At 36.0% G+C, this 16,236-nt stretch overlaps 1 protein-coding gene across 6 annotated transcripts in view; it reads left to right on the top strand.

The window, feature by feature from the left end:
• The window catches only part of RPS6KA5 (ribosomal protein S6 kinase A5), an 88,869-nt gene that overhangs the window by 68,816 nt on the left and 3,817 nt on the right, over positions 1-16,236 (top strand). For all 6 annotated transcript variants that reach the window (XM_017813835.1, XM_017813837.1, XM_017813840.1 and 3 more), the window contains 9 exons: positions 1,752-1,902; positions 3,072-3,233; positions 4,472-4,597; positions 5,324-5,457; positions 8,553-8,646; positions 9,874-10,044; positions 13,460-13,651; positions 14,255-14,414; positions 15,425-15,588. In XM_017813835.1, coding sequence (XP_017669324.1) covers positions 1,752-1,902; positions 3,072-3,233; positions 4,472-4,597; positions 5,324-5,457; positions 8,553-8,646; positions 9,874-10,044; positions 13,460-13,651; positions 14,255-14,414; positions 15,425-15,588 — 1,354 coding nt within the window. The remainder of the gene's footprint in view (positions 1-1,751; positions 1,903-3,071; positions 3,234-4,471; positions 4,598-5,323; positions 5,458-8,552; positions 8,647-9,873; positions 10,045-13,459; positions 13,652-14,254; positions 14,415-15,424; positions 15,589-16,236) is intronic.

Raw genomic sequence — 16,236 nt, forward strand, 5'->3', positions numbered from 1 at the left:
TGACTCTAAGGATATGTCATGTAGTAACTTTAAACAAAAGTTAGAAATGTCCTGCAGTGATCAACTTCAGCTCTGTAAAAAGCTGAAGCTCTTTTTAAAGAGCTCTTTTGAAGCTCTTTTGAAGCTCTCTCTCTCATAGCTTCAAAAATCTTTCAGTCTGTGTTTAGTGGAGGTGCTCTAAGTTCTTCTCTGTATTGTGCTTCCTGAAGTTACTACAGTGAGAGTATACATAGAGCTATATCAACACCAAGCTGAACATGAGCCAGCAATGTGCCCTTGTGGCAAAGGCAGCAAATGGTATCCTGGGATGCATTAGACAGAGTATCATGAGGTTGAGGGACATGATCCTTCCTCTCAGCACTGATGAGGCCACACCTGGGTTTCTGGTCTCCCTAGTACACAAGAGTGATGAACATATTGACAAGAGTCCAGCAAAGGGCCACTGAGAAGATTGAAGGTACTGAAGCATAGGAGGGAATGCTGAGAAAGCTGAGACTCTTCCACCTGGAGAGGGCTAGAGAGATCTCATAACTGTACATAAATGCCTGAAGGGAGTGTGCAGAGAAGAGGGATCCAGGCTGCTTTCAGTGGTGCTCAGTGACAGGATCTGAGGTAGAGGTCACAAATTGAAACACGGGAGGTTCCCTCTGAGCATCAGGAAACACCTTTTTACTGTGAGTATGACTGAGCACTGACACAGGCTGCCCAAGGGAGGTGGTGAAGTCTCTCTCCTTGGAGATACTCAAAAGGTTTCTGGACATGGCTGTGAACTACTGGCTCTAGATGACTCTGTTGGAGCATGGGGGGTTTGACCAGGTGACCTCCAGAGGTCCCTTCTAACCACTCCTCTCTGATTCTGTAGATAAAGGGTTTTGTGTGTCTTTGTTTTAACCCTTTTGATGTATCTTTGGATGTGTTATCTGTGCGTGCATTCTCAATTTTCCTTTAGAGTCCTTAGCTTCAGTATTTCCACTTGGAGTAACTAAAAGAAAACTTGCCTTTGTCTTCATATAAAACTGTGGGAACTACCCATATAAAAGAGGTGCTGAAATGTGATTCTGCTTAGGCTTCCAAGATTTTGAACTTTCGAACTAGCATTATTTGATGGCTTCTAGTTCTTATATTGGAAAAGACAGTGAGGTCCTTGTCCCAGGCCCCTTGAGTCATCTTTTCACTAAGCTGGGTAGTCCTAGCCTTTTATAAAACTTCCTATAAAACACATTCTATATTTCTGACTAGTCTTATTACTGTTCTCTAAAACTTTTCCAGTTATAGTGCCTCCTTTTGAGACTAGGACATGAGCACTGTATGCAAGATAGAGGGTGCGGGCAAGCTTCCAATGGCCCAAATGTGAGGGTTTTTTCTTTATTTTCTAATAATTTTTAATATTGGAATTATTTTTGTTTTGACTGCTGTTAGGCATCAGGTTGAATTCTTTGTTAAACTATCTGTTGTAGTTATGAGATTTCTTTTAAATAGTAATAGTAAGCCCAGTATGTGAAATGAGAAAGGTTTTTCTTTTGTGGATTGAGTTACACAATTTATCTTCTACGGATGTTGTGTTTCATGTCCACAATTCCTTGAACCTTTCTTTATTTAAATAATGGTTTGTTTCACATTTGTGATCCTCCTACCTTTGGGTGGAGTGCCTTTAAGTGAACTTTTAAATGCTACTATTAGTATGGTAACTCTTTGATTTAACACTTAAGATATTAAGTAATTACCAAATTGTTATTTTGTTTGTTTTACAGGAGAATATTAAAAAGTGAGCCTCCTTATCCACAAGAAATGAGCGCTCTATCTAAGGATATAATTCAGCGGCTTCTGATGAAAGACCCCAAGAAGAGGCTAGGTTGTGGTCCCACTGATGCTGATGAAATCAAGCAGCATCCCTTTTTCCAGGTAAAGCAAACAACAGAACTCACCAGATAGCACTTACTCTATATTAGTGACTGTGAAACCCAACTCTAAGGAAATTCTGCTGTTTTGTTAACAGAATAGCTTAGAGACATGTTAATTGCATGAATAATTGTATTGAAGTTAGAAAGAATATCCATGTGTATGTGGATGGATTTTGTGTGTATTAGAAGGACATGATAGATGTTCTCTCTGTATCTAAGTTACTTACAGCAAAGCACTGAAATTATGTGTTGAGTTGTCTCATGTTTTGTTTTTTTTGTGTTTTTTTTTTTGTTTGGTTGGTTTTTTTAAGGAAGTTTACCACTAGCATTATTTGTAAAATCTGAATATTGATAAAATTCACTAAACTCTTCTATTTTCCTTGGCCTAATTAAATCTTTAGTCTTGTTTAGTAAATTTTAATTCTGTTCAGCTTTCACTGTATTAATATTTGCTTTCAGACAATGACAAAGATTGGATTTGCATACAGGATCTGTACTGTTCCATCCATTGTGGTTTAAATTATGTGCTTTCTTTGAAAAAACTAAGTACATTTTTATGGTGCTGCTGAAGTTAAGGAAAGTTACACAGAGTTAAACTTCCCTTATTCACTGTTTGCTTTGGAAGATACATACAACACTTTCTAATCTTGACTTAATTTCAGTTCCACTCCTTTACAGTATCAGAGCAATTTTCTCATAACTGCTATACCAAAGCTTCCTCTTTCTAGCCATGCATTTAAGGAAGAATTCAGAGGCTTATGCTCTCAGGGCTCTGGAAGCTGACATTAGTAATTAAGCACAGAAATTGGCAGTGAAAAGTTGAAGATACTGAATGCATGCACTGTGGCTTACAAAAATATAAATGTTGTTTATTTTGAAATAGAGGAAGAACTTCAAGGGCCATCACACTAATTGTTTGGCTCATCTCCACTGTTAAATTTAATTATATTGATTTTCTTTTTAATTGAATTCTGTCTACATACAAATAAGTATGATACTTCTTGGCTCTACCTAAGCAAATTAGTAGGGCATAATTTGAATGCTTTTCATCTGCCTGTGGAAAATAGCAAATGGAGTTAGGATTGTGTTTCTGGGCAAGTCTGTCTTTCCAATATCTCTTTTTGTTAAATTTTCATTTGATTCAAACTTATTTTCCTGTTTTTTGTTTAGAATATGAATTGGGATGATTTAGCTGCCAAAAAAATACCAGCTCCTTTTAAACCAGTAATCAGAGATGAATTGGATGTCAGTAATTTTGCAGAAGAGTTTACAGAAATGGATCCAACATACTCTCCTGCAGCAACCCCTCAGACTTCAGAAAGAATATTTCAGGTATTCTAAGAACTCACATTAATTTTAAAAAAAATTATTGAACAATTCCATATAGCTAGCTTTTTTTTCCTCCTGCCTTTTAAGTTCTTGAAATTAACTGTGTAATTTCCAGTCTCAGTTCCCAGATCTTTTTGTTCAACAATTGCAAAACGAGAAAGGTGGGAACAGTCCTACTGCAAATATAAAATTCCTTGTTTCTCCATTCCCAGCTGAATGTCCAGCATGCTGGACTAAAGTCTGTCTGTTCTTTATTGATTCTTCATACCTTATGAGTCTTGTCATCTTGACTCCATCAGCCTGGGCTACCAGCTTGAACAACAGTCATGTAGTTCACCCATTTCCACATTATGCACCAGTTGAAGTATTCCTTTGGAAAGTGGGAGCTACCTGCAGAGTTGAAAGTAGGTCTTCCACGTTTTGTAGGAGTGCTCTAATTACTAGACTGCTATATACAGATGAGTAACAAAGCTTTCCTTATCATCTCCTCCGTGCTGTTAAAGAATGATCCCTTCTTAGATTGTACAGTCTAGATGTAAAATAGGTAGGTAGAAACAGCTCATGTGCAGTCAACTTGGTACCAGAGCTGCAGAGGTGAAGAACAGTTTGGATTGCTTTCTCTTCTCCCCCTCCTTGTGCTTTGTTGTTTTTTATTGTCTGTGTTTGAGCAGCTTAATTCTTAGTGTACAGGAATGTAGCATCATATACTGGAAATTGTTAGATCTGTGGTGACTGTAGTAAGCAATTTATGCATGTCACCACTCTATGGTGGTAGTCACAGCTGTTCTTATTATACTCAAACTAGGCACATCATTAATATGAAGCTTATATTGTTTAGCCATTTGAAATGATTTGATGCTTACATCACAACATAAAAACTATTTCATGCCTTAACTTTCAGGTGTCCTGGGAAGCTGGCTAATTTGAAGTATGAGCCTTTATCACTATTGTAAAACAATTGAAGCTGAATCAGATTAGCATTAATTATGAGAGTTCTTGTAGTATTATTGTTTTATCTTTAACTATGGAGAAGCATATAACTGATTCCAGGAACATACCTGTTCATGTTGAACAAGTAATATCTAACCATCAATGAGCCAGTTATAGTTTCTGTACTATGGTATGAAAATTCTGATTTCTTTGAAAAATTCTTCTGAAACTTCTGATGTTTCATATGTATTATGATAGTTAATGTGCAGCAATATCAAGCCATGCCCTTTTCTGATGTTTTAATTTCATAGGGATATTCTTTCGTTGCACCTTCTATTTTGTTTAAACGCAATGCAGCTACAGTAGATCCTCTCCAGTTTTATATGGGGGATGAACGACCTGGAACTACAACTATTGCCAGAAGTGCTATGATGAAGGTAATAATAATATCAAGAACTAAATTAATTAGGTGTACCTTGGAACTATGTATAACTTCCCAAGCAGCAATCACAATCTAGGCTACAAAAGGTTACAAAACAGTCATCGTTCGTTTATCAGTTCTCTGTAATGGCTCCTCCAATGATCCAAGCATCTAACTTGCATGTGATACTATTAAGTGGTTGACATTTAATCTGAAAAATGAGATGATTGTCTAGTTTCCCAGAAGAATGAAGTATAGAATTAATATTAGTATGATTCCTGATAGCTGTTATTCAGCCAACCATTGTAGATATTTTTGAAACTGTTAATTATATCAGAATTCCTTCTTTGATATGTTTACCCAAAATAGTGTATAGTTGTGTGAAGCCTTTTAAGAACACATGCTATCGTGATGTCTTCAAACGAGTGCATAGTTTTGTGGATAAATGTATGTATGGCCATCTTTGATCCTGTTTGTCTGAATATTTTGTATCTTCAGCTATTGTAGTAGTAATGATTTATTTAGTGATTATGTTTGTTTAATGTAACATGAGCCTTTGATTGTTAGAATAATGTTTATGCATTTTATTAAATAGAAGTTAAGATTATATATTTTATTAAAAAGAGAGCTCTTTTACAATTTTAAATACAGATGAAAAATTCTCACGAAATTTTACTCTTTGTCTTTGACTGTGTATACTACAAGTATTCTGCAAAACTAAATACAGACAGTTTCCTAACAGGACTCTCCATTTTATCATCATTATGAACTGGATCTGAAAGAGAAACCATTGGGAGAAGGAAGTTTTTCCATTTGTCGAAAGTGCTTACACAAGAAAACTAGCCAAGAGTATGCAGTAAAAATAATTAGCAAAAGGTATAAATATTCTATAAGACAATAAAAATATTTTCTTTGCTTACTGTCACCCATGGATTAGAATAATGTTCACTACATTTTTGGAAGTAGAAAAATAACTTGAAAATTATTTTCTGTTCTATGAATCTACAGAAACTTACTGTATCCTTATGACCTTTAAAAAAATTCTGAGAGTCTTTTGAAACAAAATGTTATTCTTGTTGGGGAGGACACAGGAAGAAACCTAAAAAGTACCTTTCTGGTTCCTAGTTGTATTCTACCCTTCCCCTAATTGTACTCCTAACAAAGTAAGGTATAAGGTTTTTCTATCTTTAGACTTAAGTGAACTGAACGTAGGCTTACGCTAGCTCCCTCTCCTAAGCAGCCCATTTGATTGCCTAGGATTCTGCTTTTAAGAGGGATCTGTAGTGTGGGTTGCCTCAGATCTATCTAATTGTGTGTGTGTGTATATACAATGGAACTAGACTTTGGAGTTGTAAGTTGCATTTTGTTTCCTGGGTGTTCTGAAGAGAACATCCAAATGAAGGCAGCTGACTTGCTTTGTACACGGGTATCAACTGGTCTTCTTCCAGAACGGATACCTCAGTTTCTGCCTAGAGAAAAATAAAGATGAAGGATTCTTTGAGAAGCAGATGGAATTTTGCCTTCATTTTGCAGCGTTCATTAGTAAATATGTCCCTAGTGTGTTGTAGAATGCTGGCAGGAAGGGGAAAGTATAAATGTTCTGCTATCGGAATGATAGTTCACAGTGATCTCTTCTCCAAAGCATTTGGTTGTACCTCTGTTTTTCCAGACCCTAGAAGAAGCTGTCCACCAGATTTAAGTGTTTCATCACATGCTGTTTGAATAGGATAAGTTCAAGAATAAGAAACCTAAGTGTAGGTGTCTGAGTCACTTTTCTGAAGTCTGCTAATTTAATAGAGGCCCGCCTAAAACTGTTAGTGGAGTCTACAGAGAGACTTGAATGACCTGGCACTAGAAGTGGGATTCAGTAACTTAAACATAGACATCTACGTAGTGCCATTTTAGCATCTGTTGGTGTCTTCTCTGTTCTCCAGTTTCCATCAGTCTTGTGACTACTACCTTTTTGTAGATGTCTTCATGGCTGATGTCATCTCCCAGGCTCTCCTATGCTTAGGCCACTGAATCCTACTCTAGGTATGTATGTTATGGTGATTTAGTTCACCCTGTAAGATTGGTTAACTAGAATTTCAGTCATTATAATGAGACCTTGAACAGTAGTATGCAGTAGACACCTACATTGGACATTTTAATGTGAAAATCTCTGCCTTGTGTCTACACTCAAAATTTTTGTTCTGCGGTACCTGCGGAGCTGTAGGTTAGTAACTCGCATCTCTTAATGTGATGGATATTTTGTCTTGGGATAACAGTGGGCACAGTGGTATTGACTTTTCCCCTAGAAGTAAACTTTGAGGAATTATGTCCCTAGATGATATTACTTATGGGTTCTTTTGCTCTTTCTCCTTCATCTTGGTACATCAGGCTAAATGAAGGTAAGAAGTGGTCTGTACACAGAGGTATTTTTTTTTTTTTTAGGAATGTAGGCTGTGAGCAGAGTCAGAGCATGTTTGTGCAGTATTTAGGGGTAGCAGTAAACTCACACTTTCAATAGTTGGACAAAAAACAGCTTGAATAAGAAACTGTAAAGAATATTGCTCTGAGGATCACACCGGTAAATCTTGCTAAAAGGAAAAGTGTAATGAGTTTCTAGCATTTTCTTTGCCTCAAAGTCAATCTTTCACTCCTACCAACCAAATGTGCCCAAAAAGGGAATCTTACACCTAGGGAAACCCTTTCATGATACTTGAGGTGAAAGCTCAGAAGAAGAGTTCCTCTGTGGTGTTGCTTTGTTTTGTTAGTAGTGCTGGACCTGCTTCCAGCCAGCAATTTGAGATTTATCTGTGTGTCTGAAGACCACTCAAACAGTGGGCTCCTGTAAACTTGCTTGAGTTATTGTTTTAGAACTTCCCATTTGTTTTTCATGAGATGGTAACTATTTATGGAGGGGAAATACTCAGAAAAGTCCATGTACAAATTTTGAAGGTTTATGTTCATGATACTGAACCTTTTTCATCTGTTTTCAAGGTTCACTTCCTTCTGATAGTTTAGGGGGAAAGACTGTATGAGTCAGGTTTTTTAATTTCTTAAGGACCTGAAGCCACTTTCAATTTAAACAACTTCAGCAGCAGGTGAAACAGCTTAGTTTATTCGTTGATTATATGAAACCTGCAGAAAAACGGAATTCTCTTGCACAGAATTCTCATTGTAGTTCTCATCCTAATTAGGGGGGAAAAAAGGCAACCAAAAGCTAAGAACATGTAGTGAGAGAGATTCTGTGTTATCCATAAGGCCATTCTCTTAAGTCAGCACAGGGTTAGACTTCCTTGGAGAGAGTTTTGGCAAAAATTTTCAGATATTATTTACCAAAAATAAATCAACATATTTGACTAGTGGGAAAAAGTGTTCTGATCTGTCACCATTCACATAGTTTTTATAATGATCACCATGTTCATTTTTTTTGGCTATAGATTTCAGTACTTGAAAGAGAATTTATGCCATGAGTTTTGCTCTGGAGATAGTCTCTTCTTATCTCTTCCATTTCAGATTTTTGCAATGGCCTGTTTAGGGGTTCATTTGTGTAACACAATTCATATATAGATGATGTTACTCTTTTTTCCTAGTAGAGCTCATAGTTTCCATACCACTTTGGAAATACTTGTCTCCTTTAAGAATGGAAAATGATTTGGCCAAGATAAAGGTGAACTAACTAACTTTGTAGCAACATAAGTGAAGTCAGATTTCCCTGGACTAAGGGAAAGGTTAGTTTTAGGTAGAAAATATTCTATAACATCACATCAGCTTTTGCTGTAGCAAGTTCCAATTGCATTAAAAACATTGTTTGATTTCGCTGTGGTTTTTTAATAATCTAAATTGCAGAGTTATGTGGCAAGTTTTCTCAGCTTACTTTGAATATACCTTTAATTGTACTAAAGCAATTAAAAAATAGGTCTAACGCTTTGAACATGCAATTTGCTTAATAAAATGGGTACAAAATGACTGCTCAATTTTTCTAGAATGGAAGCCAACACCCAGAGAGAAATAACAGCCCTGAAACTCTGCGAAGGACATCCGAATGTAGTGAAGTTACATGAAGTTTTTCATGACCAGGTATTTTGAAGAAACTGTAATCAGCACCTACCAAACACATTGCCATGTGTTTTCCCAAGAACTTTTAGGAGTTAAGCATAACTGTAACTGTGAAGGCAACATTTTTCGTAGGGCTTTTGTCTAGTCAGTATAGAAGATGAAGCAGAAGTTCTACATTCAAGCAAACTTGCAGTTACTCTAGCAAATCAAAAGTATGTGTAAAAATTAGTCTTGGATTGTGTTTGTGGTTCTGGCCTTGGCTGTCTTTGTGAATCATCATGCAGTATATTCATTGCACAGTTTCACATCTATGATACTGAGGTGTCTAATCACTTTTCCCCTAGGGTTGTCATAAATTTTAAAACAGTATTGGTGAATTGGTTTGGAAATCATGCATAGGAAGATTATACAGCTAGCATTTTTTTTTTTACATATTAGTAACTCAATGGAGATAACTAAATAGCTTGCCAAATTACCAAATGTGAAAGTAGAACCTCTATTTGAAAATATATTAAGATCAGTTTATTTACATACCATAATTGTCTTTTTCCTTTATGTGATGCAGACTCCACAGCATGTAATAAACCATAATTTGATCTGACTTGGAAGTTGGCCCTGGTCTGAGCTGGGGTTTTGGACCAGATGTCCTGTAGAGCTCTCTTCTAACATAAACTACTTTGTGATTCTAGTCTATGATTCTGTAATGGAACGTGAGGTCTCTTGCCTCTCCACCTATCCCAGTCTGTCCTCCTCATGCAGTTTATACAAGGACCAGCAGAGAGGTCATGTGGAGCACTTCTAAAATGAGCTGAGAGGATTTCCTAGTGAAGTTTCAGGGTGCTTTTAAAGGATTTAATTAAGTGGTTAGCTCCTTATGCATATTAATAGATATGTATCCCTGCATCAGAACAGTCTGAAGGGCAAAAGTCTAGCTTTCTCCAGCTTTATTTGTTAGCCTAAGTAAAGACATTTCGTCTCTCTACAAATGTAGCTAATGGTATTGTGTTTTTTTAAATAAATGGGTGGACATGGCGAAGACATTATCATTCTTCAATCTAAATGAGATTGATGGGGAAAGTGCATCTGAGATGCAAGTTGGTTCTTGTTTTTGGCCTTCCAAATTGCTACAAGCAGTAGTGTTATTTCTTCAAACGTGGAGAACCTGTCAGATTAGCACCTACATCTTGAATGAACGTTGGTTTGTAATGTTAAATTTCTAACATGCTGTGTTTTTCTTTATTGTTTCAGCTTCACACATTTCTAGTAATGGAATTGCTGAAGGGAGGAGAATTGCTTGAGCGTATTCAGAAAAAGAAACATTTCAGTGAGACTGAAGCCAGTCACATTATGCGCAGACTTGTTTCAGCAGTGAGCCACATGCACGATGTAGGAGTAGTCCACAGAGATCTGAAACCTGAGGTATAGTGACTTGCATATATATGTTAAGACAATAAATTATTAAATATCTGGAATGTGATGTGTCTCTGTTTCTCCAGCTTTTATTACAGAGTTTTCTACTTCTGTATTTTTAATAAAATGTTACCGCTTTTTCTTGGTAAATTCTGTAGATATTTTTCTGTTCATAGGTAAAAGTAACTGTTAGAAAACATGTTTAGTTCTGTAAGCAATCTGTACTCTTAACTTGTTCAAAAACATTCTTTACCTATTTGGGGACAATTTTTACTAGTGTGTATTTATTGTATGAAACAGTTTATAAGCAGAGAGCTACGTTGCTTGGATACTTTCCTTGTACATTTTCACCCTTGGTTTGACCTTAATTCCCTCAGCAGGGCTTCTTTTGGATGTAACTGTGACACCCTTGTACTGTCTTCTGTTCCAGTTAAGCACAAAATGAACCACAAACTTATGCAGTCAGCTAATAAAGATGTGTGATTTGAGTTCAGTGAGTTCAGTAGTTCCCCAAAAGAAACACTTTTTAATATCTGTTTTTCAATAATTACTTGTTCTGATATTTTTATTGTGCAGCAACATCTTGCCTTCCAGACAATTCTGTTTACTATGGTGATGTTGACCACTGCCTTTGTTCTGCTTCCTGGACCCAATTTTTTCTTGGGTTTTTTTGCCAGCAATGGCCTTGGATATGTGTTAGTTTTCTCAAGCCTGAGAATAGTGTAAATTGATGTTAGTTCATCCAGTAAGGATGTTATATTGTATAGGAAATAGCTACTCCTTTTGTAGCTGAAGTTAAAAAATAATCCACCATACCTACTGATGTTATCATTTTGTAATGTACCTTCTGCTGTATGACTTAGTATTTTGTAGTAATTCTAATTCAACAGATAAAGAAGTCTGCTAGGTGTTGATATTTAAACTATTTTTGAAAATCAATCCAAAATATATGAGTTTGAAAGAAGCTCCTGTTTTAAGTAAACAGTTAAACAAAGAGGAGCTATTGTGAAATTCTAATATGTGAGTTGAAAAAGTCATCAGAGAATCTTTTTTCGAGAGCCACATCATCAGGGAAAGAAACTAGCTTTTGAAACGAGTAATTATTAAAAAGTCAAAACCCAAAAACCCTTTCTCTCTTCTATTCTCATCATTTTAGTCTTACTACCATCTTGAATATAAAGACAGAATAAAGCAGAGCTTCAGTTGCATGGTAAATTAGGCAGTCTTCAGTTCTACATTACGTTCAAGAACAGAAGTCCAGGAAGTCCAAGTAATGAAGGGTTAGCAAACAACTTGCAGAATCCATGGCCTCCACAAAATTGGACTTAACCTGCTGCCTCCTTCCTGCTTGTTGTTTTGAAAGTTACTATTTTAGTTTCCAACATGAACTTAGTAGGAGATAGGCAGGCTTCCCAATATAGATGTAGTTAGTGCTCCTTTCTGTAAAAAGCTATACAGGAATTTCTGCTGCTTTTCTAAGAATTCCAGTCAGTTTTGTCTGATGTTCAACTTTGACATCTAATGTGCTACTGATAAATCTGTTTTTAAAAATATGACTGGTTAAATGTCTAAGGATGAGACTTTTTTAATTGCATGAACTGGGAAAGTCTTCTGTTTAGCAGTAGTAATTTGATTATATATATGGTTCTGCAAAACAGAGGAAAAGTACTGGATAGAAAGTAGGAATAAAGAATTTGTGTAGCACATATGACCATTTTAAGCCTCTCAGTAGAGGATTAGAGAACTGTTTTTGTGAAGTGACCATTAATATGTAAAGTGAGTTCTAGAGGTATTAGAACAAAACCTAACAAGACAGAGACAGTGTTGTTTATATATCCTTAAACTATATGTGGAATATGGCTGTAAATACAGAAGCAGGGAGGTTGTGAAACATACTTTATTTACCCAATCAACAGCAAAATCTGAACCCAACTTAAGACACTTGGACTGTACCTTTCTCTCTGTGCATAGCCAATTTAATTTTTATCTTAAGAAGGTCTTTTTAACCCAATTTACTCATTCTTCATTTACGTGTTGACTATATAACAGCACCATAGAAAAAAGACAATTATATTAATCACTCATCCTTGTTGTATTAATATTTTTGCTGAAACTAGGCTTCCTTCAGATCCATTCTGCACATTTTAAAATTAAAAACTGACTTTTCTGAATGTACTATGACAGCAGTACAGAATGGAAAAATACTAAAATGTTCTGTAGAAGCTATTTTCTTTTATCCATAATGAATGCTCTCTGGTTCTCTTTATTGATCTGCTGGCAGTCTAGCAATCATTTTTTAACCCTTGTTAATGAGTTTGAAATTAAATTACTTTGTGTAAGTCATTCACCTCTTGTATTACAAAATTAGATAGCGCTATAGGATTTATAATACTAAGACTTTTTCTAGCATTCATAGATTAAACAGTAAAGGCAATAGCAAAATTATGCTCTTCTCTCAAGAAGTTGATGGGAGCAGTAGAATTAGTTTTTAATTTGTCTTGGCCTCTTCTAAGACTTAGCTTCTTTCTCGTATCTTTCTTGACAAATATAAATACTCAGGGGGAAAAAAAGAAGCAGATTGTCTTAAATCTTCCGAACGGATAACAACCTGTCTGTCTTCAAGTCCAAGGTGCCACATTGCAGTCAGTAAAGCTGGAATTCTGAGGGACTGCTATACCAGTGTCTCTTTACCTTGGTGTAGGGAGGAGGTTTGAGGTTGGACTGTTGTGTGACTTTCAGTGCTCGAATGCCGTTGGTCCCACGTCACTTCCACTACACATGTTGACTTTGCCATCCGTGCCAAAGGCTCCTCTCGGTACAATTGCTGAGCTGTTGGGGCCCTTTATACCACCACTTTATGCCAAGGGGCACCTTGTTACCACCATCCTTCACTTTCAGTTTGCTCTTTTGCATTATTGTGCTCATGGCAATGTGGCTTCAGTGTGTTACCACTTGAGGACCAAAGACTATTCAGTCACAAAACAAGACATGCAACAGGAGTCCCCCACACAAGAAAGCTATCATTCACAACATGCCAGAATAATGGGGAAGCTTAAGAAAATTTGCTTTTGTTTGAGGAAGAAGGCAATTCTCCATCTCCAGACATTTTGATGTCTTCGCTTTTTTTTCTTGTCAGTGTTCCCTGAATTCTTTTCCCCACTGTTCTCTGCTACATATTGATTTTCATTAATAATCTCTGACAGAACTGCCCTGACTTGCAGGTATGCAGGATGCAGATAAACACATCACATTTTCTTACAACCCAGAGTACCATTATTTCTACTTTTCTGTTTTTTTCCCCCAGTGTCTCCCAGTTCCCCTTTCCTGTAGATAATGTCAAGTTTTCTGTAGTAATAAATGTAGGAAAATAATTATAATCAATTTTCTACCCGGTGCTGGCATTGATTTTGTCTTTGCTTTTCAGAATTTACTATTTACAGATGAAACTGATAATTCAGAAATAAAAATAATTGATTTTGGCTTTGCTCGTTTGAAACCACCTGATAATCAGCCTCTGAAGACTCCATGTTTTACTCTTCATTATGCTGCCCCAGAGCTCTTGAATCACAATGGTTATGATGAGTCTTGTGATCTGTGGAGTTTGGGAGTCATTTTGGTAAGTGATTGAGGTTTTTAACTATAACTTTATTGCTTGTATCTACTTTTTATTAAAATGCAAAGGATTTGACATGATTTCAGACATAAACTGGGTACATGCTGAATTCAAGTCTGGTGAAAATATTACTGCAAAAATAATAGGTTCCAAAGACAGATCTTTTCCAGGGGTGGAGATTTTTTTTCCTAAGTAGCAAATTAAATTTAACACTTCTGGGAATGGAAAAGTTACTTGATGCAGTCAGGTTCTTAAAAAGAGGTATTCTTGTTAGGAGATTTTACAGGCATCCATATAATCTTTTTACAGTTTCAGTTCAGGGAAGGAATCAACCTGCATCCTGATTTACAGAAAATTAATTACAGTAGATATAAGTGAGGTGGAAATATGTGTTGTTCATAGCTTCTTGAAAGATACAAGTGTTTTTTCTAACAACGACTCCAGAGAAAGTCTTGCAAACTTAAAGTTTTCTATAGCCTCGAAGTTATGCCAGTCCAGATTTTATTGCATAGCTCTGATGATGCAAACAACAGCCCTCCATATTTCGTAATAGAGTTGGCCATAAATATACTGTGTTTGTTAATGCTGCTTTTGTTGTCATGACAGTACACAATGCTATCAGGACAGGTACCATTTCAGTCTCAAGACAGAAGTTTAACATGTACCAGTGCATTGGAAATTATGAAGAAAATTAAAAAGGGAGAATTTTCCTTTGAAGGAGAAGCTTGGAAAAATGTTTCTGAAGAGGCTAAAGAGCTAATTCGAGGTACGTATTCACAAGTATTTCATGAACCTTATATTTCTGTCTCAAAATGTAAAATTAGAGAACCATACAATATTTGGATGCTGGAATCAGCAGCAGACTGTCAACCTGTCAGAGCAGTATCCACAGCTTGAGCTGTGTACTGACCCCTAATACAAACTATGGGTTGAGGTGGACACATCAGACTGTGTTACAAATTGCTTGTACACACAGCAGAGCTTTCTAATGTGGCGAGATGCTGATAGGAAGGTTGGTGGGGTTAGAAGGAACTGAAGAGCATCAGAAAAAGTGAACTCACTGTTTTAAAACATTTAAAAACAAAAGCACAGTTTTTCTTTTATGTTATTTTTGCTTTTCTGAAAAACCAAAACAGCTTATGAGATAATTGTCTTAAAAGCTAAGCTTTTGCAGAAAATTAATTTATTACTATATTTTTCCCTTTGCCTATTTTTTAATCTATGTGCCAAGAGTACTTACTGTATTTCTGAGCTGCTTCATTCACATTTGCCATGCTTTTGGTTTCCCTTAAGCTTTTGAGCATCTAATTATGTTTTCAGCATGAGCTAGACACCAATCTTAATTCTACTTAGATGGAGTTCTGAATTTCTGTAGAAGTAGGCTTGTAAGGAATTTTTCTGCCAAAAATGTAGGGATTTCCAGATTCAGACTTAAGTGGAGTGTTCAGGGAATCTGAGGCTTACTCCCTTGAATTTCATCCCAGACGAGTTTTAAGTGAAGAAATCATTTGGTAGTTCTGAGTTGATGTGAAAAGAGATGCGACTTATCAAACAGTTAAATATCAATTTCTTGTGTTTAATGATTCTTCTGGAGCGGATGATAGTCTAACATTGTGTGAGCCTTATCTAGGATAAATATTGGCATACCTAGGACAAATATTGACATTGGTTACTTATCAACGCAATGTATGAGATTTTCGTAATAAATATTTGCTTTTTCTATTAAATGAAGATAAATAGATCACAGTTCAAAAGAGTATAATATGTTTCTATTAGGACTTCTAACAGTGGATCCAAACAAAAGAATTAAAATGTCCAGCCTGAGATACAATGAATGGCTTCAGGACGGCAGCCAGCTGTCATCCAACCCTCTGATGACGCCTGATAACTTGGGCTCTTCAGGAGCTGCAGTGCACACATATGTCAAAGCCACTTTTCATGTAAGTTCTAAGAAATTTTATGTCATATGCTATATTTTGTAATGTGTAATCTGGATTCATGTTTGTTTTCTCTTAATAACAAGACATATCTGTCCTTAAAATTCAGTGTTTGCTTATACCTGGATTTTTTTTCCTTGATATGTAACATCTCTGGAGTATATGAAAATATAAATGATGAAGCAAAATTAAATTTCATGAACATAAAGATATTTATGTTCATGAGCACTTGAGGACTGAGGGACAGCTGTTCATGAAAGAGCTATTAAAAATATTTTGTTTCTTAGAGGAATCTATTAAAAGGTCTTCAAACTTTTATGAAAAAAGAGAAAAAACTTTATACTTAACTTAAAAAACTGTTTGACTTTTTGTTCTTAAGGTTAAAAATTTGAAGTAAAATTTCTGGAACCTGTGTAGTTCATGTTTTTTATATCATAGATGCTTTTTAATGGACTTGCTTATCTACTATTTTATGTTTACTAAAACCATTTGAACTGCAGCTGTATTATACAAACATATTCTTGATTCTCATGATACTTTCTACAGAGAATAAGCCAAAATTGAGCAGATTTATGCAGAAATGCTTGCGGACACTTAGAAGGAAGGAGACAAAAAGAAAATAATTGTTACTTGGAGAGGTCCTGATAATGC

Source organism: Lepidothrix coronata, unplaced genomic scaffold, assembly GCF_001604755.1.
Source record: "Lepidothrix coronata isolate B3197 unplaced genomic scaffold, Lepidothrix_coronata-1.0 Scaffold43, whole genome shotgun sequence".
NCBI lineage: Eukaryota > Metazoa > Chordata > Aves > Passeriformes > Pipridae > Lepidothrix > Lepidothrix coronata.